Source organism: Phocoena sinus, chromosome 4 (genome assembly GCF_008692025.1).
Source record: "Phocoena sinus isolate mPhoSin1 chromosome 4, mPhoSin1.pri, whole genome shotgun sequence".
NCBI classification, from domain to species: Eukaryota; Metazoa; Chordata; class Mammalia; order Artiodactyla; family Phocoenidae; genus Phocoena; species Phocoena sinus.
Genome location: NC_045766.1, coordinates 95703112 through 95726644, shown reverse-complemented (window position 1 = coordinate 95726644; position 23533 = coordinate 95703112). Strand labels below are relative to the sequence as shown.

General features: G+C 41.3%; 1 protein-coding gene and 2 long non-coding RNA genes across 12 annotated transcripts in view; 2 read left to right on the top strand and 1 right to left on the bottom strand.

Annotated features, from left to right (window-relative positions):
• NXPE3 (neurexophilin and PC-esterase domain family member 3) overlaps positions 1-2372 on the top strand; it is a 52958-nt gene extending 50586 nt beyond the window's left edge. For all 10 annotated transcript variants that reach the window (XM_032630940.1, XM_032630938.1, XM_032630937.1 and 7 more), the window contains one exon: positions 841-2372. In XM_032630940.1, coding sequence (XP_032486831.1) covers positions 841-1391 — 551 coding nt within the window. In that variant the 3' untranslated portion in view covers positions 1392-2372. The remainder of the gene's footprint in view (positions 1-840) is intronic.
• A 1769-nt stretch (positions 2373-4141) lies between these two features.
• On the bottom strand, positions 4142-6322 carry LOC116753009. Its single transcript, XR_004349673.1, has 3 exons — positions 6216-6322; positions 5969-6094; positions 4142-5073 (listed from the first exon to the last, which is right to left on the bottom strand). It is a non-coding gene; the product is annotated as an uncharacterized LOC116753009 (long non-coding RNA).
• Positions 6323-6618: 296 nt separating this feature from the next.
• On the top strand, positions 6619-8718 carry LOC116753010. Its single transcript, XR_004349674.1, has 2 exons — positions 6619-6741; positions 8265-8718. It is a non-coding gene; the product is annotated as an uncharacterized LOC116753010 (long non-coding RNA).
• Positions 8719-23533: the final 14815 nt, after the last annotated feature.

Below are 23533 nucleotides of genomic sequence, written 5' to 3'. Positions count from 1 at the left end.
AGAGGTGCTTAGGAAATGTGAATTCAGTTTGGCTGCCAAGGGTTACTTAATCTGGTCTGTGTAAGGCACTTATAGGAATATTTAGGGATATGACATAGACCCTCTTTCCTCATGGGGTGAATGTTCAGTGATGAATTGTACAGCCTTTTTGAGGAGTAATAAGGGAGAATAATCATTGATTCCTGGGATCTTCAGAGGATCAGGACTTGGAAACACAACCTAGATAAAGTAGAGGGAGAGAAGGGAATTCTAACTTGTGCTGCTGTGTTTGTTATGACAGAGAGAGAGAAGTTTTCTAAGACATAAACAGGGTTTTCCATCCATAGGGTGAAATTGAAAGTCAAAAGAAGCATGGTTGCTTCTTTCTTTTGCTTATTTCAAAAAGAGGTATTTGGTTACTATTATGTGTTTGTAAAAAAGCAGAAGTTATATAGTTCTTGACCTGGAAGAAATAATTTTGATCTGTTAGAACAGTAATGTGTAAATGCCAAATCGATGTTTAGATATTCAACAGTCAGTGCAAACAGGAAGATTTCTTGGCCTAATAATTAGAGGTAAACAGGTTATTTTGCTTCTCAGGTCTAGAATCAATTGCTGATGGTATTACTTGTAATGTCATGCTTATGGAGTGATTTAAGTAATAAATATGTTAAAATATAAAGGTCCATTGAAGCCAAGGGGGCCAAAGTGACGTGAAGTAGGTGTTTCCTTTACATTTGTATTGTACCTTTTTGTTGTTTTATTTTAAAAAGTTGTTCTTTGAAGCCACTAACTAAAGAATAATCAAAATATATCGCTTGGTTTAAACATTCTTATGAATCTGAGTTTCCCTTGTTTCAGATTTAGTGGAGTTTAACTTGGGTAGCCCGAAGAACGTGGGTCCCTTCCTTGCGGTGGACCAGAAGCACAATATCCTGCTCAAATACCGCTGCCACGGTCCACCGATCCGCTTCACGACCGTCTTTAGCAATGACCTCCGTTATGTGGCGAATGAGCTGAATGGCATCGTGGGAGGGAAGAACACAGTCGTTGCCATAGCTGTGTGGTCTCATTTCAGCACCTTCCCCTTGGAAGTGTATATCCGGCGGCTCAGGAACATCCGTCGAGCCGTGGTCCAGCTCTTGGATCGAAGCCCTAAGACTGTGGTAGTCATCCGGACAGCCAACGCCCAAGAGCTGGGACCTGAAGTGAGCCTTTTCAACAGCGACTGGTATAACTTTCAGCTGGACACCATCCTTCGGAAGATGTTCTCGGGAGTTGGGGTATATCTCGTTGATGCCTGGGAGATGACCCTGGCCCATTATCTGCCCCACAAGCTACATCCAGATGAAGTTATTGTGAAGAACCAGCTGGACATGTTCTTGTCCTTTGTGTGCCCCTTGGAGAGCTAGTCTGCCCTGCAGGAGACTGGAGAAATCACATTCAGTGACCTTCTCTATCACCTGCACTACGGAAAGTTTATGGGTGGCCCTATGGAGAGATGGCTGCCATTGATATGTATTTAAAATTTTTAAAAAAGAGATGGACTTTATATAATGACTTGTAAGGAGCTTAGAAAATGCGGATTACATTTATACCTACCTATAGGATTTTTTCCTATCTTGACTTATCTATGGGGGAACGATTATTAACAGCATTTACACACTATATTGCCCTCGTAACCAAAGATACTAATGAGTGTGTTTGAACTAGCTTCTCCTGGGAGGGGAGGGGATACTGTGCTAAAAAGTGTGAAAAATGTTGTGACCTAAGTGGAAGGGACAAGTTTGGTTGGCAGTGGAGTGTTTGTATCTTGTCTGGTAAAGGAAATTGAGCACATCTACATGAATAGCATAATTGGTACATCTTCAGCGGGAAGTGAATTAACCCCAAGGCTTTTAGTCAGTGGCTCCCGTAACACACTGAAGACTGCTGTGTCTTAGAAGTTTATCTTGATGATCCAGTTTTTTCTGGATTACTTGAAAAGGCCAGTGTCCTTGGTCAGAACTTTCTAATGAGAATATTTACAGTGTCTGGCTTTTATCTAGAAAAGAAGCAAAGGGGAAATATGAAAGCAGTATATATAAAATCTGTGCATTGAATTGATATTTGCATTGGGTAATTGCTACTTATCTGATTCAGCTAAATTTTACAGGATGAATACTTATTCTAAAATAACCACTTTTGGAGCTGGAAGGGGAAAATCTATAAAGGAAAATTTATTTTTGTGTTCTGAAGTTTGAGGGTTTTAAGAATTGACTTTTATGTAAAGATTGCTATTGTTTGTTATAAAGTTGTAGAAATTATTTCCATCAATTTTGAGTATTTCTTTTTTGGTTGTTATTTTGAATTGCATACCCAAATTAGAAATTAAAATCTAATTAAAAATTAAATTTAGATATTGAAATCTGTGATGGGTTGATTTGGGCATAAGGTACACACATTCTGTCATGCTTGGAAGTAAAAGGTGCTGTTCCTATTGGCTCTCTTAAAATAATTGAATTATCAATTTTACTTGACTGTCTTTACCTTATTAATTTTAAATAAGTTTAAATTAATTTGTGCCATTTTAGTAAGTACTCTTTTCTTTTTGAGCTACAATATAGTTTTGTTTATCCCTAAGTGAACATGTGAAGAAACTGGGGAGGCTTTAGAGATGAAGACAGATGCCTAAAGCATGAAAAGATACACCCTTAGAAGAATGGGTCAGAGAATCTGGGTTTTGGGCTTCTCTGGTGGCGCAGTGGTTGGGAGTCTGCCTGCCGATGCAGGGGACGCGGGTTCGTGCCCCGGTCCAGGAAGATCCCACATGCCGCAGAGAGGCTGGGCCCGTGAGCCGTGGCCGCTGAGCCTGCGCTCCGCGACGGGAGAGGCCACAACAGTGAGGGGCCTGCGTACCGCAAAAAAAAAAAAAAGAATCTGTGTTTTTAACTTAAAACAGAGAGTTTAAGATCTTTCTTTCCTAGCCTTGAGGGCCACCTTCAAGGTTATAAAATAAATAAATATGATTTAAAATTATTTTCTGAGTCTGAAGTGGAGCAGGTAGTTAAATATATTAAGATGGCTTAATTTTAATGGCCTTTAACCTTTAGAATGTCTAAGGATCACTCTGAATATTTTTTTTTAAATTAGGTTTTTTTGGCTGCGTAGGGCCTTCGTTGCTGCGTGCGAGTTTTCTCTCGTTGCGGTGAGCGGTGGCTACTCTTTGTTGCGGTGCACGGGCTTCTCACTGTGGTGGCTTCTCTTGTTGCTCAGCGTAGGCTCTGGGTGTGTGGGCTTCATTAGTTGTGGCACATAGGCTCAGTAGTTGTGGCTTGCGGGCTCTAGAGCGCAGGCTCTGTAGTTGTGGCGCATGGGCTTAGTTGCTCTGTGACACATGGGATCTTCCTGGACCAGGGCTCGAACCCGTGTCCCCTGCACTGACAGGCGGATTCTTAACCACTGCGCCACTAGGGAAGTCCCTCACTTGGAATATTTGATAAAAATGCAGAATTAGGGGCTATGCCTCTGGGAATTGTGGAATCAACCTTAGTGACAAATGCCCAGGAGTTCTGATGCAATGGTGGTGTTCTATGTTTTGAGAAACACAGAGGGAAGATAGAACTAAGGAAATAATATTTTTTTGTCTATTATTTTAGGAACTTTTCCCATAACATTTAATTCTGATCATGGTCTAGTAGTGCAGATAATAGTTCCATTTTATAGATGAGGAACTTGAGTTTAGATTTGAACTAAGGTATGGGAGAGTCCATAGCCCTTTTCAACTAGAATTTTTTGGATTTTGTAAAGAGGTTTTATTTTTTATGAAAGAACTTTTGAGCATTTACTCAAGGATCATTGGAGGAGGCTGAGTCATGTCTTCCCAGGAGAATTTCAATTTTTACTGCCTCTCCAGAGCTTCGGAGTGGTACTACTTGTTTGTGCAAATGATTTCTCACGATCTCATCCCGTTAATTTTTTTTTTTTTTGCGGTACGCGGGCCTCTCACTGTTGTGGCCTCTCCCGTTGCGGAGCACAGGCTCCGGACGCACAGGCTCAGCGACCATGGCTCACGGACCCAGCCGCTCCGCGGCATGTGGAATCTTCCTGGACCGGGGCACGAACCCGTGTCCCCTGCATCGGCAGGCGGACTCTTAACCACTGCACCACCAGGGAAGCCCCATCCCGTTAATTTTTGATTTAGTGACATGTCCTAAAGATCTGATGACACAGTTTCTTAAAGTATTCTCTTTCACTCTGTCCTAATGTGTCTTTCTATGCTCGTGTGGAAGTTAAAAAAAATGACTAAGTGTAGAGTTTGGAATATTACCTAAATCATTCTCAGAACAATTTTAATTTCTTCTGAAAAGTTTATTTTAAGCCAATACCACAGAGTTGTGTTTCCATTATAAATGTAAAGGATATTGAATAAACATATTGTAAAATCTAGAAAAAGAAAATCTATGGATAGAATCCATATCTAATTCTATCATCTGTGATGAGCGTTAGCAGTTTGGTTTATTTTCTTCTAGGTTTTTTAAATCACACAGCTGTAATCACAGAGAACATGTAATTTTTATCTGTGTTTTTAAATTTAACATACAAATATTTTTCTATGTTTTCATGACTTAATTATAAAAGTCTGCCCAACAGTTTAGCTAAGTGATATCATTATTTACATAGGTTGGCCATTTAGATTTATAATAAAATATTAAAATGGTGATTAATATATAATTTCATTGGGTTAAAATATCGATTTTTATTTTGGAATGACAGCATTAACTTCATTTAGTGGATCTCCTCATATTCTAGAACTCAAATGATTGATTTGATGCTACTTGTGAAAGGGAGAATCCATAATAAGGCTCTTCTGTGAAAATTATATTTTATAAAAGTTAAGAGTAACTTTTCTTTAGCAAATACAAGTTTGTTGTTCCAATATGATCCATTTTACCTTTCTGAACAACCATCATTTTGTTAAATACCAACTGACTGATACTTCCCAGCTTCAGGTATTAAGTTTCAGATTGATCCATCTGGGCACTTGCCAAGAACGTGTATGGTAAGCCTTTATATCTGTGTGTTGCAAGCCAGAGGTGAGTCTGCTTCTGGGCCCTATTAAAGGAAATAGCAGTTACCCAGAAAGTACTAGGAAATAAATCTCCAAGGGAAACAACAGAAATAAGACCTCCCAACTCCGTTCCCACCCCCCTCCCTTCCCCCCTGAAAAAAAAGGTGCTCAGCATTATCTTTGTAGATCTGGGTAAATTCAGCTTTTAAAGATTAGCTAGTCGCTCATGCCAGAAATCCAAGTGTATACATTCTCTAGTGTTAAACATTATTCTCTCCAGGGTTTATGTCTTCAGTGGAGTGCATTTGCCTGACTCCTCAGTGTGCAATAAATAAATAAGTTCTGGAAAGTGTTCTTTTCCTCTTAGAAAGTGAGACCACAGTCCCAGAGTGCTAGGGGTGCCTAGGAATCCTGGGGGAGGACGGGGGTGAGGGTGGAAAATCAGAGGGTTGTTGAGGGCATCAGTTTATAGGACGCAGGAGGTAGAAGGGCACAAAATGCACTTCAAGTTCACTTTGTCTCAGAAGTGCACTTACAGCTTTTTAGAAAACGTGTGAACTTACATGTGTTACATTTTGCTCTTCAGTATCCTGCGTGAAATGAGAGGAAGTCAGGCTTCTTATAAGAAGGACGGTCTGCTGTCTTAAAGTTTTAAGGATCTTCTGGTGTTTAGGTGTAGATGCCCATTCCTATTGGAGAAGCAGATATTTCCTGTCTAATTCTAAAGCTGGATTGTAAGACTGCCTTGGGGAGGCGGGGGGGCGGGAAGCAGTACAGAGATGACAGTCGAAAGTGTCCCAAAAGAAAAAGAAGCCACAGTGAAACCTAATGTCGTAGAAGGTATCCTTTCACTGTTGCGCAATGGTTCATTCTCTGTTTAAATTCACCCCACATGAAAATAATGTAACCTTCATGTTACAGGACCACTGCTTTACTTACATCGCAGATTCCTTGTCCTTTAGTTTGTCAGTGAAGGCACACGATGGGGACACTACTTTCTGATTGCCATATTTGAAAAGCCTTGCTGTAGAAAGCATCCCCCTCCTCAGCCCCCGCACTTAAAGGCTGTACAGAAAAAGCGAAAGAAGCAGAGAAGGTGAATCTAAGGAGGGGGCAAGGCCAATGCAGGCAGTAAGTTCACTGAGACGTTTAAAAAAGGTATCCCTAAAAAAAAAGTTTTGCTTACAGATTTGCTTCTGATTCCTCTGCGCGGTTCCAGTCCAGGTCTTGGAGCCGACCCTTGAGGGGAATGTCCGGGACTAGGGTCGGTACCTTTCTGGCCTGGGAATTTCCAGGGTGCAGAAAAAAAAGTCCACGAACAAAGTCCTCGCTACTCCCTTCCCGCCGTCTCCGCCCCTCCTCTGTGCCCACGCAGCCCCTTTCGAATGAGTGTTGGACCGTATTCTGTATTTTAGGAAACAGGTCCTTAGCGTCCCCCGCCCCCATCTCTTTCTAGAGCGGTGAGCAGCAAGCGAACGCTATAAAGGGGGCCAGGGAGAGGGCCTGGCCTTCTCTTGCCAAGAGGTCAGACGCCGGCGAGTTCTTAGAGAAAAAGGCTGCTTGACTGTCGCTGCTGCTTATCATGTAACCTCAAAAGGAAACTGATCATCTTTCTCGTGCTCTCACGTACTTGGGTTATTATCGCTGATTACAGCTGGAAACAGTTGATTTGCCTTTACGTATTTGTATGACTTGACTCTTCAAACACAAAGGTATATTTTTATTATTTTATATTTAGTATGAAAAAGTATCTTAAAAGCTTTTTTTTTCTTTTCCCATATTCAGATTCTTTACTTTGGAGTCACTTTCTGATATTTGGCTGATCATATTTGTTTTGGGGCAAAATATTAGGGGGCAGTATTTTGGGGAAGGAAAATTTGGGATGTTTTTATAGTTTGGTAACGACTATGAATTGTTTCTGTTCGCCTTGAAGGCCCAGGAAAGACTAAGATGCTGATGGGAAAGGTTGGTAGGATGGGTGATGAAAGTATCATAAATCTAATGTAAAAACTTTTATTTAGCCAGTGAAGTAGCCTTTGATACTCCTAGTTAGAAATCTCCCAGGAAGTTTGAGTGTGGGCTTAGAGGTATACTTTCTCACCAAGGGTAGGCATAGAACTATATCTTTATGGAAAAATATATCTGAGTAGATCAAAATGTTGTATAGCATGTAGTTCTTATATTACCTTTGTAAAATGAAAGACATGTATTACAAGACCATTGTATGAACAAAGGAAATCTTGAAGTTTGATGACTTGGCTGAACCCCCAGATCTATTACAATCTGGGATTTTGTGTGAATAAAAGTGCATTTCTAGGTAGGATGGATTGAGATTGTCTCCAGGAGGATTAGGGAACTGATGTATGGGGTGGAGGTGTCTCAGAGGATGACATTTATTATGTAAATTTTAAGCACTTTGTAATATATATTCCTTCACTTTAAATCTGGCATCTAAAGAAACACATTATTGATCAGGTGGAATAATTTTTTTTTTTTTTGGCCTCTCCTGTCAGTAGGTTGTTTAGACAATAAAAGAAGAGAAAAATTTCAAAGGCTTATTCATTCCCCTCAACAATCCCTGATAGAGATCAACCACACAGATCATCTAAACATTCAGATAACCCTAAAGTCTTTTTATTTGGCTTCAGAGTACAGTGTATGATCTACCACCTCTCTTCATTATAACATCAATTTGCTTTGGTTAAAGACACAGTTGGATAGGGTACAGAGGCTATAAGAGAGACAGTCTGGGAAGAGTTAGCACAAGAGCTGGGTGCACGGGAGTCCCCTGGTAGCCTAGTGGTTAGGATTCCAGGCTTTTAATGCTGGGGTCTGGGTTCAATCCCTGGTCGGGGAACTGAAATCCGGCAAGGCATGCAGCGTGGCCAAAAAAAAAAAAAAAAAAGTGGGCGCACAAAAAACCTCGTGTTAAACATTTAGCGCTGTCCTTCCCAGCATGGAGGTGATGACCATGCTAAGTATAATTTAGTTGTCCAGCTACAGACTTTTCCTCATTGAGGAAGTTGAGGCAAACCTCTCTCATTTCTACTTTGTCCTGAGAGAAGTCTGGAACCAAAGGAAACCCTCTCAGAAGTTAAAGAGCTGTGGAGAGCACTACTGAGAGGGAAGATTTTCTAATTATTCTGAGATGCACAGTGAACTGCTCCTGAGAAAACCATTTACTTTTGGCTCTTAGCTGACATTGATCTGGTGGCCTCTTGATTTTCCCTCCCAGGTTAATAGGAAGATCAGGAGGCTGACTTCACCTTTTGGCTTTCTTGGCCTGATGCTGAACTCCTGATGGTGTGAAAGGTGGATATTCCTAATTCCAGATGTTACCTGGGCCTTGACTGATGTCGTCAAAGTGGGCAGTGGGATGTTTCTACAATTTCTATGGTTCTTGGATCCCTTAATCAATTTTTGAAGTTGCCTCAAAGTTACTGTGAACTTTATAGGCATTGTACTGTGATTTCTTATGAACTAAGATTTTTTTGATGGTTTAGCATCTTTTTAACCATTTTGAATTTCCACTATTTTCCATGAGAAGAGGACGCATGCATACATCTAAGAGGGGAATTCAGCTCTCTGCTGACTGGCAGTTTCGGGGTTATGTAATCTCTAACAGGCTCAGAGAGCATCATGCCCTCTACAGTTTTGGTGAAGCCCGTCATTAAAGCTTGCATACGTGGTTTCTGATTAAAGCACTTCCTGTTCCTTTAATTTGGGACTGTCTGTGAGGTAAAACAATTTCTTTCCAAACTAAGTGGATGAAAATACGCTACTGCTTCCTGGGGGAGTTAGTGGATAGGGAATTAACATTTATTAAACACTTGTTTTGCGAGTTGACCAGCAAGATCTCATTCAGCCCTCATAATGGCATCTGAGGCAGGCATAATTAGTCTTATTTTATAGGTGAGGAAATTGAGGCTCAGGGGGGTTGACAGCTGGTTCAAGATCCCCCAGATCGTAAGTGGCAGAGCTTGGATTTGAATCTGAGGGGCCGTGTCCCCATAGCCAGTGCCCTTGCCACCAGGCCACTGGGATATTAGCGGAGGTACAATGGGGAGAGGTCAACCTCTTTCCAGGGCTCTGATTTCCCTAGGGTCCTTCCTTTTCCCTAGCTCACACCTGGCTACCATCTACTCCCTGTTCAGTTTTAACTGGTAGTTAGTTAGGGTAGTTAATAACCACCGTAACTCTTCATATTTTAAGAAGACCACAGGGAAAATCTTTCAGACCAAAGAGTGAAGCTATATGGTGGAATTAATGGGAGTGGTTGGGCTAATGTTTGGGGAGAGGAAGCCTCTTAGTTATTGAGTCAGTTTTGGACACAACAGCTGGGATTATAAAGAAAGGGGAATCCTGCTGCTTGCTCACATTGCTCCTCGCAGGATGTTTTCTTCCATGCTGAAAAGCTAAGGCTTGGAAGAGCATTCCTAATCACACCTCTGGTGAAGGGCCGTCTGCTGTTGCTTCTGAAGAGAGGAGCTGCGGGCATCTGGCAAACCCGTTCACCTGCTCTCAACCATCCCTGCTATTTTTTTTTTTTTTTTGCAGTACGCGGGCCTCTCACTGTTGTGGCCTCTCCCATTGCGGAGCACAGGCTCCGGATGCGCAGGCTCAGCGGCCATGGCTCACGGGCCCAGCCGCTCTGCGGCATGTGGGATCTTCCCGGACCCGGGTACGAACCCGTGTTCCCTGCGTCGGCAGGTGGACTCTCAACCACTGCGCCACTAGGGAAGCCCCATCCCTGCTATTGAAGAGTGAGTTAACTACCTGAACTAACTTCTTTGAGGGGGTAGGCCCCAGGATAGAAATTTGCGTGTTTTGTATCTGGTGATTTTTTTAAATTTTTGCATGATTCTTTTCCAGTTTGCACTTCCTAAAGGCTCCGTAGTATAGGATGAGTGGAGTAATAAATAAATGTACTTGGATGGTATTTGTCTTTTAAGGCAGTGTTTCTCAAACTTTAATGTGCATAAGAATTACCTGGCGATCTCATTGAACTACAGATTCTGTTTCAGTCAATCTGGGGTGGAGCTTGTAATTCTGCATTTATTTATTCAGTTATTTGTGGTACGCAGGCCTCTCACTGTCGTGGCCTCTCCCGCTGCGGAGCACAGGCTCCGGACGCGCAGGCTCAGCGGCCATGGCTCACGGGCCCAGCCGCTCCGCGGCATGTGGGATCTTCCCGGACTGGGGCACAAACCCGTGTCCCCTGCATCGGCAAGTGGACTCTCAACCACTGCACCACCAGGGAAGCCCTAATTCTGCACTTTTAATAAACTTCCATGTGATGCTGATGTTGCAAGGTCCACACTCTGAGTAGCAAAATTATAAGGCTCCTTAAATTCCAGGTAATAAGAAAAATTATGGAATTTTTCTATAAAATCTGCATATGTCATTTTACCAGGTAGAAAAATAAACTATGTCATGGTTATGTTACCATTACAATGGTAATGCTGCATTCTCTATACATGATATCAAATATCTGAATTAAATTTCTCAAAAACCTGTTAATCAATTAGATGTTATATCATCTCTACAATGGCAATTTCTGGATACTTGGAGACACTAAAAATGAATTTCTCACTTTTTGTTCAGATGTTTAGTGGTGTGCAGATACTTTTAATATTGGCGATAGACTTTTGGACACATTTTAGTGTTGGTTAGTATGTGTGCATTCCCAGCTCTCTATTTCGGTCAGATTTGCTATTTGTCATGGCACCCATTTTTTGGAGTGGCTAATACTGCAAGTCATGCCTTCTCAAAGAGGGTGATATTGCATACAAGAGGGCAAAATTGGTTCTTGGGGGGCAATGTCTCAGATATCACAATGGTTTGTGGTCCTCTAAAGGACCATTGTACATAAACAGATATATAGTATATCTGTGGTTTTATTTATTTATTTTTTTGGCTGCGCTGTGTCTTCGTTGCTGCGCATGGGCTTTCTCTAGTTGCTGTGAGTGGGGGCTACTCTTGGTTTTGGTGCGCGGGCTTCTCATTGCAGTGGCTTCTCTTGCTGTGGAGCACGGGCTCTAGGGGCATGGGCTTCAGTAGTTGGGGCACGCGGGCTCAGTAGTTGTGGCTCACAGGCTCTAGAGTGAAGGCTCAGTAGTTGTGGTGCACGGGCCTAGTTGCTCCGCAGCATGTGGGATCTTCCCGGACCAGGGATGGAACCCGTGTCCCCTGCATTGGCAGGCGGATTCTTAAGGACTGCGCTACCAGGGAAGTCCCTATCTGTGGTTTTAAACTTTCATCAGGAGACAATTAGGGAAAAAAATATCTACAAACTTCCTTAGTGGGTATGATAATGAAAGAAAGGTTGAAACACACAGCTGTAAATGCTCTTACACATACTTATTCAATTGAGGTCAAAAAGATTTTCCCCTGGCCTGTTGTCTCTTTGTGTTTTGCTTTGTGTCTGCATCATTGCCATGGATTTTTAAAGCACCTGCTTCTAGAAGAGGGCTGATTCCTTTTTTTTCATATTTCTTTATTTCAGGAACATTTTCTTCTATTATATCCTTAAATGTTTTTAATATTTTAAGAAATTGTGATAAAGTATACAGAACATGAAATTTACCATCTTAACCATTTTTTTTTTTTTGTGGTACACGGGCCTCTCACTGTTGTGGCTTCTCCCGCTGCGGAGCACAGGTTCTGGACGCGCAGGCTCAGCGGCCATGGCTCACGGGCCTAGCTGCTCCGCGGCATGTGGGATCTTCCCGGACCGGGGCACGAACCCGTGTTCCCTGCATCGGCAGGCGGACTCTCAACCACTGCGCCACCAGGGAAGCCCCATCTTAACCATTTTTAAGTATACAGTTCAATGGCATTAAGTACATTCACATTGTTGTGCAATCATCATTACTGTTCATCTTTAGACATTTTTCATCTTCTCAAACTGAAGCTTCACATCCATCGAAAAATGACTCTCCATTCATCCCTTCCCCGGCCCTTGGCAACCACTGTTCTACTTTCTGTCTCTATGAAGTTGACAACTCTACGTGCTTTATATAAGTGGAATCATATAATATTTGTCCTTTTGTGACTTGCTAATTTCACTTAGCATAATATCCTCAGGTTTCATCCAAGTTGTAGCATGTGTCAGAAATTCCTTCTAAGGCTGAATGATGTTCCATTTATGTACATACCCTGTTCTGTGTATGCATTCTTCCCTCGATGGACACTTGGGTTGCTTCCACCTTTTGGCTACTGTGAATAATGCTGCAGTGAACATAGGTGTATAAATAACCTGTTTTTAGTCTCTGCTTTCAATTCTTTTGGGTGTATACCCAGAAGTGGAGTTAGATCATATGGTAATTCGATGTTTAATATTACCATTTTCTATAGCAGCAGTACCAGGTTGATTTCTTTTTAATACATTTTGTGCAGTGTTTGGCCGAGTGCAGTGAATATATGACAGAAAGTGATATGAAGTTCAGGGTAAATAATCTGCTGAATGATTCAGCACCATGACTATTAAATCAGCCTCTCCTACACACTCACCCTTGCATACCCACATATTACAATGTATGCACTTTTCAAACAAGTTCATGGCTGGGAATTTAGAAAATATGGGTCAGATCCTTTTGAAAATGTGAACTATTTACCATGGAATCCCACATTTAAAAGAAACCTAGAAAGGCTTGTGGGAGATTTAAAGGGGTCAGAGCTACAAAGGTGATCCACAGATGTGAGTGAAGATTAACCGAACCGAGAACATGTTGAGGGTAAGAATTGCAGGAGTTTGGATTTTCATCCTCCTTTCCTTTCCTCCATCTCTTTCCCTCACCTCTGCAGTGTATGTGCATGGTCACTCCATGAATTTTGATTGAATAAATAACCCAGAGTGGAAAAAAGAAGTGAAAGAATTGTTTGTTTTCTAATGTGTGAAAAGCTATTTTGAAGACTGTAAGAAATTTCTATTTTATACCTCTGTCCAGGGTAAAGGAGGTGGGTTTAATTAGCGGTGGAAGACAAGGTTTGGAGAGATGGAAAACGAGCACTGGGTAAGGCTGCTGAATTTACCCTTGGCATCTCTAGTGTCAGGGTAGAAGAACTGGAACTATCTGAAGGATGGCTGATGTGATGTATCATGGACCTTCCCAGCCCTGCTGTTCTGTGCTGTCTCAGCTTTTAAACAGCCAACGAAAACAATTTTGTTTTTTTGCAGTGTTGAACAGCATCCAGCATTAAGATAAGAAAGTGGTTCTTAAACACAACACTAATGTCAAAATCTAGGGATGGCACCAGACTGCAGCCAAAGTGTTCGTAGCAGCAGGAGGTGGAATGTGTAATGATAATATTTGCTAAAGGACATGCTGTCTCCATCCCATACCTCACTTATGTTTGTCAATTATCCACGTTTCTTGTTGTTCATCTTTGGAGCAGGGGCTTTCTTAAAATGAAGAGTAGCCCTTAAGAAAGGTTACTGTTTATATCTTTGTGTAAATTAATTTTGAAATCCCTTCTTGCAGTTTTACTGGAAAAGAAGGCACCTGATCAGATTGCAGATATGGGGTGAGATGCAGTGGCAGGAGCAGCACAGGGAATGAAATGTGAGGGTTAAAATCAAGCTTGATGCCTCCCCTGTGCTCCTGCATCTTCACCCAGCCTCCATGTTTCTGTTCATGGTGCTAGCACTGAAGCAATCTCAAGGCCTTCCTTGGGGAGACCTCTGACTCTGTCCGCCCTTTCAGTGTTCAGTCTTGTAGACTACATGTCTGAAATATTTCTCTAAACAATTCTCCCCTCTTTACGTTCCTATAAGCACCACTCAAGTTTAGTTCTTTATGACCTGTCACCTCTAGTATTGCATGGTGTCTGTCCTGATCATCTACATGCAGCTGTCACTTTATCCTTCCTAAAGCATGGCTTTGATCATGCTTTTCCTCGGTTCAAAAACCCTGACTGGCTCCCCGTGGCTTATCACATTAACTCCAATGTTCTCAGGTGGCATCAGGCCCTGTAGGGTAGGGCTCCAAGCTTCTCTCCATGATTCTCCTCTTCTATGTTCTCTTCAGGTTGGGCTGGTGGTCCAAAGAGGCCAGAATGCTTAACAATCTGGTATTAAATGGAGCTTTGAAAAATGAATATCAACTACAACTATCACCATTGAATGTATGCTGTGTACCAGGTGTTGTGTTGGGCATGTCATGTACACTACCTCATTTAACCTACATACTGACTGAATTCAGTGATGTACCCATTTTATGGATGAGAAAACAGAGTCTTAGAGAAGTTAATTAAAGCCACATGGCTGTTAAGTGAATGAAGCTGGGATTTGAATCTAGTTTGTTTGACTTCAAAACCCTGTGCTTTTAAGAAGGGATGAAGAATATTACAGGCAAGAGTTCTAGCTTGGATAGAAGTTTGGGACAAGAATTAGTGTAGTGTTTTCCAGGATTGTTTGTAAGACTGCATGTTGAGTAGTAGATAGAACTATGAAGGGATAGTGCATTAGTCTGCTAGGGCTGCCGTGACAATATTACAGACTGGGTGGCTTAAATAACAGAAATTTGTTTTCTCACAGTTCTGGAGGCTGGAAGTCCAAGATCAAAGGGCCAGTAGGTTTCTCCTGAAGCCTCTCTCCTTAGCTGGCAGATGGCTGCCTTCCCACGTGTGCACATATGGCCTTTCCTCTGCACATATGTCCCTGGTGTCTCTCTTTTAATAAGGACATAAGTCAGATTGGATTAGGGCACATCCTAATGGCCTCATTTTAACTTAATTATTTCTTTAAAGGCTCTTATCTCCAAATACAATCACACTCTGAGATACTGGGGACCAGGGCTTCAACATATGAATTTTGGGGGTACACAATTCAGCCCATAACAGATCTGAGGCAGCTGGATTTTGAAGGGTATGAAAACGAGGCATAGAGATTTAGTTTTGATATGGGAGGTCCTAGGGTCCAATTGTGGTCGAGCAGGGCTTTCCCAAACAAACTTCCAGCTGTTCTTAAATGTGATGCTTTTGAGAATGAGGACTACAGGATATGTGGGAAGCATTTTGGATAAGGAACTTTTAGTACTTTTTTTTTTTTTTACAGTGGAATAAAGGAGCAGAAAGAGACAAAACATTAAGTCCTCTAGACAGTTCTAGAAAAATGAAGATAGTCTTTTGGTGGGGGGTAAAGGAGCCAAGGGGGAGCTAGTGTGGTTTTAGTTCTGTCTATTATACTCTTGGCATCATGGAATTAGAACTCAGAGAAAAGGTCAGAGCTGGAGATAGGAATTTGGAGTTTTTAATACAGGTCAGAGTTGAACCTGTGGGAGTGGGGAAGCTTGCTCAGAGTTCAAAACAGACAGGAGACAAGAACTCTCAGGTCTCAAACTGCTTTGCCATCACATAGGTTTGGAAGATAATACAGAAGTTTTCCAGGACCTCTTTGGCTAAAATAGAATCTCTGGCTGTCTCCCTTTGCCTTGCTTTGTTTTTCTTCACAGCACATTATCACAACCTGGCTTTATTATATATTTTTAAATTTTAAATGTTCTTTTTCTTTTTCTTTATTTTGTTTTTGGCTGTGCCATGTGGCTTGTGGGATCTTAGTTCCCTGACCAGAGATAGAACCCTGGCCACCGGCAGTGGAAGCGTGGAGTCCTAACCACTGGACCACCAGGGAATTCCCGTTTATATTTGTATAGCTATTTTATTATTGTCTGTCTTTCCAAGTAGAATGTAAGCTCCATGAGGGCATAGACTGTTTTTGTTCAATAGTTGTGGCACATGGGATTAGTTGCACTGTGGCATGTGGGTTCTTCTTGGAACAGGGCTCAAACCCGTGTCCCCTGCACTTGCAGGCAGATTCTTAACCACTGTGCCACCAGGGAAGCGCTGTCCGATAGAATTTAAACTGATGATAGATTGCTGGATATTGCATTTTTATCTTCTCTTATAATAAAAATTTTTTCCTTAACAAATATCTTTAGATAACTGAACACACAGACGCGTGTATTTGAGACTCTTGAAATATACAGGCTAAAAACTTAGTTTTGTTTCTGTTTTTCCTTAAATTCTGCTTTCCACAAATCATGATCACATAGTCCCTTCTCTGCAATAGAATCTCGTTATGAGAAAGTAGGTGTGACTTTCTTGAAAAATCCAGGTGTTTTAGCAATCTGGTTACTCTTATCGGATTATCTGTTTGCATCTACTCTTTTTGTTGTAATTTTCATTAAGGTTAATTGTCGGCTGAGTAATATTCCATTGTGTATATGTGCCACATCTTCTTTATCCATTCATCTGATGATGGGCGCTTAGGTTCTTTCCATCTCCGGGCTATTGTAAATAGAGCTGCAATGAACATTTTGGTACATGACTCTTTTTGAATTTTGGTTTTCTCAGGGGATATGCCCAGTAGTGGGATTGCTGGGTCATATGGTAATTCTATTTGTAGTTTTTTAAGGAATCTCCATACTGTTCTCCATAGTGGCTGAACCAATTCACATTCCCACCAGCAGTGCAAGAGTGTCCCCTTTTCTCCACACCCTCTCCAGCATTTATTGTTTCTAGATTTTTTGATGATGGCCATTCTGACTGGTGTGAGATGATATCTCATTGTAGTTTTGATTTGCATTTCTCTAATGATTAATGATGTTGAGCATTCTTTCATGTGTTTGTTGGCATTCTGTATATCTTCTTTGGAGAAATGTCTATTTAGGTCTTCTGCCCATTTTTGGATGGGGTTGTTTGTTTTTTTGTTATTGAGCTGCATGAGCTGCTTGTAAATTTTGGAGATTAATCCTTTGTCAGTTGCTTCATTTGCAAATGTTTTCTCCCATTCTGAGGGTTGTCTTTTGGTCTTGATTATGGTTTCCTTTGCTGTGCAAAAGTTTTAAAGTTTCATTAGGTCCCATTTGTTTGCTTTTATTTCCATTTCTCTAGAAGGTGGGTCAAAAATGATCCTGCTGTGATTTATGTCATAGAGTGTTCTATGGCACTAGAATTATTGGGTAAAGTAATTTAAAGCAATAGTTGTCAAACAGATCCGGAATTCCTCCTTAATGGTCTATCACAATCACTGGGGAGGTGTTTTCAAGGGCCATACAACCCCATTTTGAAGATCGTAGTGGCCAGAGAAAACCTTACTGGTGGGAGTGTATCATACCTCTCAGGTGTGCTGGGGGAAGAAAGGGGTTGAGAATCACTGGTCAAAGATTCTGAGAGTTAGAACAGAACACATGAAACTAAAAGATGACTTTGTTTCTATCTATTCTCTACTCTTTATCACAGGTTGGTCTTTTGGTCCCCTAGACCCTGTTTGCTAGCATTTATGGAACGTTTAAACTGTATAGGATGATGTAGGCTGATGGGAAGAGGAAACTCTGCAGGGCAACATGTAATCCAGAATGAGGTTAAGAGATGAAATTTGAGCATGGTTGTTGGAAATAGAGAAAAGTGGAAGGATGTTAACAGGAGAATCTGTCTATGAACCTCATGTCTAATTTAGTGCATCTTTGTTCATTATAATAGTTTTCTGACCTACAACTTCTACAGTTATGATTTAAAAAAAAATACATTGCGTTTCTTCCTAACAGTTGGATTGCACAAGTGGGAAAGTGCTCTGGGGGGAAATGCTATGCAGACAAAAGGTATGAAAAGTTTTTGTTCAATATGTAATCTATTCTCCCTGCTTCTCTCAGCCACACTCATACAAGTAGGTTGGAGATTCACTCAATGGTCAAAATAATTTATGGGAACTGGAAGGGAACTAACATGAAGTGTCTAGGATGTGTCAGATACTTTACACACGTTGTACATTACCTCATGTGGTCTTAGCAATTTGATTTAGATACTAATAGTCCACTTTATATGTGAGTAAAGTGAGGCTCAGAGATGAAGGACTTGCCCCAAAACACATAGCTGGTCAGTGCTAGAGCTGAGTTTGCAGGCTTCAAAGCCATGACATTGCAGTGCTTCTGAGCACTTTTGCTTAAAGCAAGGGTTCGTAAACTTTTTCTGTAATGAGCCAAACAGTAAATATTTTAGGTTTTGTGGACTAAGAGACAAGATAGAGGATATTATGTAAGCACTTATATAACCATTTAAAATGTAACTTTTAAAAAATGTAGAAACCATTCTCAAGAGATAGGCTGTGCAATAGGCCAGATTTGTCCTGCAGGCCATAGTAGTAAGCAAAATCGATTTTGGGGGAGGTGAGGTGATTGTTTGAATGAATAATTGCCATTAATGTTATATGAAATTTGCATAGTCTTTTAGTAACTGAGAGTTCAGATTTCCTCATTAATGAATTCCAATGTTAAATTCTCCTTTCAATTCACAACAATCCATGTTTGACCTAAGTGTCCATCATCGGATGAATGGATAAAGAAGATGTGGCACATATATACAATGGAATATTACTCAGCCATAAAAAGAAATGAGATTGAGCTATTTGTAATGAGGTGGATAGACCTAGAGTCTGTCATACAGAGTGAAGTAAGTCAGAAAGAGAAAGACAAATACCGTACGCTAACACATATATATGGAATTTAAGAAAAAAAAATGTCATGAAGAACCTAGGGGTAAGACAGGAATAAAGACACAGACCTACTGGAGAACGGACCTGAGGATATGGGGAGGGGCAAGGGTGAGCTGTGACAAAGCGAGAGAGCGGCATGGACATATATACACTACCAAACGTAAGGTAGATAGCTAGTGGGAAGCAGCCGCATAGCACAGGGATATCAGCTTGGTGCTTTGTGACCGCCTGGAGGGGTGGGATAGGGAGGGTGGGAGGGAGGGAGATGCAGGAGGGAGGAGATATGGGAACATATGTATATGTATGGCTGATTCACTTTGTTTTAAAGCAGAAACTAACACACCATTGTAAAGCAATTATATCCCAATAAAGATGTTAAAACAAACAAACAAACAAACAAAAAAAAACAAGTGATGATCCACTGCATTCATATGTGAGCTCCAGCTATGGGATCCTGGACAAGTGGTGCTATCTGTTTTAGTTTTCATATCTTCACCTATCAAATGTAGGGAACAATTCCCACATCATAGAATCATGGTGAGAATGAAATGAAATAAATGATTTGCATGTGTTAAAAAAAAAGCAAAACCCCAAAACTGACAAATACCCAAATCTGAAGAACCAGTTTGTCAGTCAAGTAAAATTGGTATTCCATAAAAAATAGAGACTAGTTCAGCTCACAACTCAAACAGTATTTGATTAGAACAAATGGCAATGTCATATCATATCATTCAACCTAGTAGACCAAATGCCTTTCCAGACAATTGTCATAAAATATTAAAGATATATATATTTCAAGGGTCAAGTCTTAATAAAGTTAGTAATTATTACTGTTTCATCTATGACTTTCTTAAGTGAAACTGGCTTCTCTCTCTTTTTTTTCCTTTCTTCTGCAAATGGGTAGTGGTAAAGAATACAATGATGACTAGTTCATTTTGTTGCCATTGCCTTCACTTGTTGTAAGGCACCAGCAATTTTACCCACCTTTGTTTTAGTACCATCAGTGCAAATGTCAACACAACTGTTCCAGGATAAATGATGAGATTCAAAAAAAATATTGTATACTTCAAATGATTCAGCACCTCTTTTAAAAAAAATTTATTTTATTTTATTTATTTTTGGCTGCGTTGGGTCTTTGTAGCTGCAAGCGGGCCTTCTCTAGTTGCAGGGAGCAGGGGCTACTCTTTGTTGTGGTGCGCGGGCTTCTCATTGCTGTGGCTTCTCGTTGCGGAGCACGGGCTCTAGGTGCACAGGCTTCAGTAGTTGTGGCTCGTGGGCTCTAGAGCGTGGGCTCAGTAGTTGTGGCACACGGGCTTAGATGCTCCGCGGCATGTGGGATCTTCCCGGACCAGGGCTCGAACCCGTATCCCCTGCATTGGCAGGCGGATCCCTAACCACTGCACCACCAGGGAAGCCCCGATTCAGCACCTCTATGTTTGTTGTCAAACATTCATATGAAAGATCTTTGATAATTAGTTGGTGCTGATACCTGATGAATACAACCAGAATAGCAAGTCCAGACAGTCAGCAGATCTATCCATTTCTAAGGCAAAAGTGCAGTTCTGCAGAAAAGATCAGTTTTAAAGTTTGCAGTCAAATCTTTAATTTGATGAGTTACTATAACATTGAAAAGTGGCAGTGCCATGGTTTCTTTTGCTGACTTTTCCTCTAGAAGGCATTCAGCAAGATAAACTCTGTCAGGCTTTACTGTTCTCTCACCTATGATGTTCACTTCTTCAGCCAGTTATGCTGTAAGATACTTCACTGGATTTTTCTCCTCAGGTTTGAAAAGCTGCACCAAATAATTTTTGGCTTCTCAAAAGTTCATTACATCTTCATTTAAAACGTCAGTTCCTAAAAAAAAAAAAAAAACGTCAGTTCCTTTTTAAAAACTCTGAATGACTGGTCTCAAAATGGTGTTGCAACTTAACTGACATCATATTACTATGCAGAAATGTTCTATTGCATAAGACACAATAAGGTAAATTATTAGCATCTATAAAGCCAAGGAAAAGAGCATCATCATATTTTTATTTTATACTTACAGTTCCTTCCAATTGTTTTGGAATAGTTTTCTTCCTTTCATGAATCAGGGAACTCTCTGATCTGTCATTTTCATCTTTTTCTATATCTTTAGATGTAGACCGTGCATCTGAGCCTTGAGGAAATGAGTCTTCTGATCTCCCTTTCTAAAGCAAAAGATTGGGCTCCAGACTCAGACAGATAAGGATTTTAATCTCTTCTCCACCTATGATGAGCAGTGTAAACTGTGTAAATTCTCAAAGGCTCATTTTTCAAATACTGTTTCTGTGGTCAGGAATCTGGGAGTGGCTTTGAAAGGGGTTTCTAACTCAAGGTTACTCATACTACTACCTTCAAGATGCTGGTCAGTGCTGCAGCCATCTGAAGGCCAGATGTGGAGCTGGAGGATCTGCTTTTGGAATGGCTCACTCACATGGCTAGCAAGTTAGTGCTAACTGTTGGCCTCAGTGGACTTTTCCAGAGAGTCCTCATAACATGGTTAGCTATCTCCACAGAGTGAATGGTACACAATGTTTGATTAGAACAGTGGCAGTGTCATATCACTCAACCTAATAGACCACACTGAGTTTATATTTCAACATTTAAATGAGCATTTAAAGTTAATTTTTGTAGTGATATTAACAAATAACCATTCTTGACTGTGTGTTGTGGTCTTTTTTTTTTTTTTTTTTTTTTTTTTTTTTTTGGCGATACACGGGCCTCTCACTGCTGTGGCCTCTCCCGTTGCGGAGCCCAGACTACGGACGCGCAGGCTCAGCGGCCATGGCTCACGGGCCCAGGCACTCCGCAGCATGTGGAATCCTCCTGGACTGGGACATGAACCCGTGTCCCCAGCATCGGCAGGCGGACTCCCAACCACTGCGCCACCAGGGAAGCCCAAGGGGGGGGTGGTTTGTGGTCTTTTAAAACAGTATGATTGCTTTGATATTTCGTAGAAAACTTTATTTTGAAACATTAGTCTACTGACTGTATTTATCTTTATTAAGTTCTTCAGAAGCCATGATTTTGAAGTTTGAATTTTTATATACCAAGTGAAACAGGAAATAATTTTAGGGGGAGAATTAATTTTTTTTTTTTGCGGTACGCAGGCCTTGCACTCACTGTTGTGGCCTCTCCCGTTGCGGAGCACAGGCTCCAGACGCACAGGCTCAGCGGCCATGGCTCATGGGCCCAGCGGCTCTGTGGCATGTGGGAATCTTCCCGGACCGGGGCACGAACCCGCATCCCCTGCATCGGCAGACGGACTCTCAACCACTGCACCACCAGGGAAGCCCAAGAATTAATTTCGTAAAAAAAAATATTGGCCGTGAATTTATTTGGATGGCCATTTAAGGCCTTTATTATACATAAAATGTTAGTGGGAAGGAAAAAAAAATCCAAATAGATTTTATTGAGAAAGCCTAGTATCTCATTTGGAGCATCTTTTAAGTGATTTTGGTTTCTGAGGAACTGCAATTACTGGAGCCTTGTTTTCTGCAGATACATCAAGGGAGCTGTTTTCTTTTTATTTTTAAAAAAATTTACCAAAACTCAAAAACTGGCAGGAGGGAAAGGCAGCAAGAAGTTCTTAGGGCAATACAACATTTGTGAGAAACAAGGAAATATTTACTTTAGCACCTGCACCAGGGTCTTGTACCACCTATCAATACTGAATAACAGTTCAAGCTCTTTGTCTCCCTCCTCCCCTGCCTCCCTCATTTCTTCCTCTTGGGACCCTAACAGTCTACTTTCCCTGATTTCTCTGTGATCTGAAGTTGGCATCCCTATTCACATGGTCATCCAGCCCCAAACCATAGCCTGGTTGGGGACCCCTTCATTGCTGCCCACCTCCAACCCGGTGCGACCTGCGCATTCTGCTTTAGCAATGCTGCGCAGGCCTGTTTTCTTTCTGCTTACTTTCTTCTTCCCCACTGCCTCTGCCCCAGGGTCACGTCAGTTCTCTCTTGGGCCATTACAGTGGTTTCTCTCCTCCTTTGAGCTGCTTCCGGATTAATTTTGCCTGCCCCAAATTCTTTCATGTTCACTCAATGTTTATTAAAGACCAGTGTGTCAGCTTGTTACTGGAGGTGCTCCACCCCAAAACACCAAGTTACCTTTCACATTTAATGTTATGGTCTTCCCTTGACTATCCTAGAAGGGACTGTAAGCTTTTATCTGACACCTTTTCTTTAATTCTTTGCTCATTGTTGTTCCCTCTTCCTATAAATGCTGTGGATTGAAACCTCACCCATTCTTTGGGGTCAACCTCAGATGTCACCTTCTTTGCAAAGATTTTCCTCATGACCTCATCTTGCCCTTCACTAGACGTTCTTTTTAGGACACTCACTGAACTTTGTATCCCTCATGGTATTTAATTATAATTGGTTTCTTTTAATATAGCATGTGTGTACTTACCTTATCATTCTTAAAAGATTATAATGTACTTGAAAGGACAGACATGATCATTCATCTTTAGTTCCTGCTAACTCCTAGCCACGGTTTTAGCAAGTAATTGGACTTCACTACAAAAATTGTGTAACTCCATTAAAGTATTTAAGATAGGAAAGAGCAAAATTCCTGTGCTTATCCGACACAATGGACAGTTATGCAGCATAAAGAAATTACATATATGTAAATAGACACATACATGTATGTATACTTGTCATTTTGCTAAGACGTATTTGTTTCAGTATGGAACTTTACAGGACACCGCTTTTTATTCCTGGGCTGCATCCAAAAAACAAAAAAAATTGTTGCCCGGATTATAATTTGAGGACAGAAAAAAATGGCTTCAACATCTCTTTCAGTTTGGGATTTGGCCAAAAGGTACGTTGGCAAACGCTTACTAAACTGAGAGGAGCCGGGCCTTTAAGAACCTCCCGGAGATTCCTTGGCTGGGAGACGCCTTGGCTGGGAGACGCCTTGGCTGGGAGACGCCTTGGCTGGGAGACGCCTTGGCTGGGAGACGCCTTGGCTGGGGCTGGCGAGAA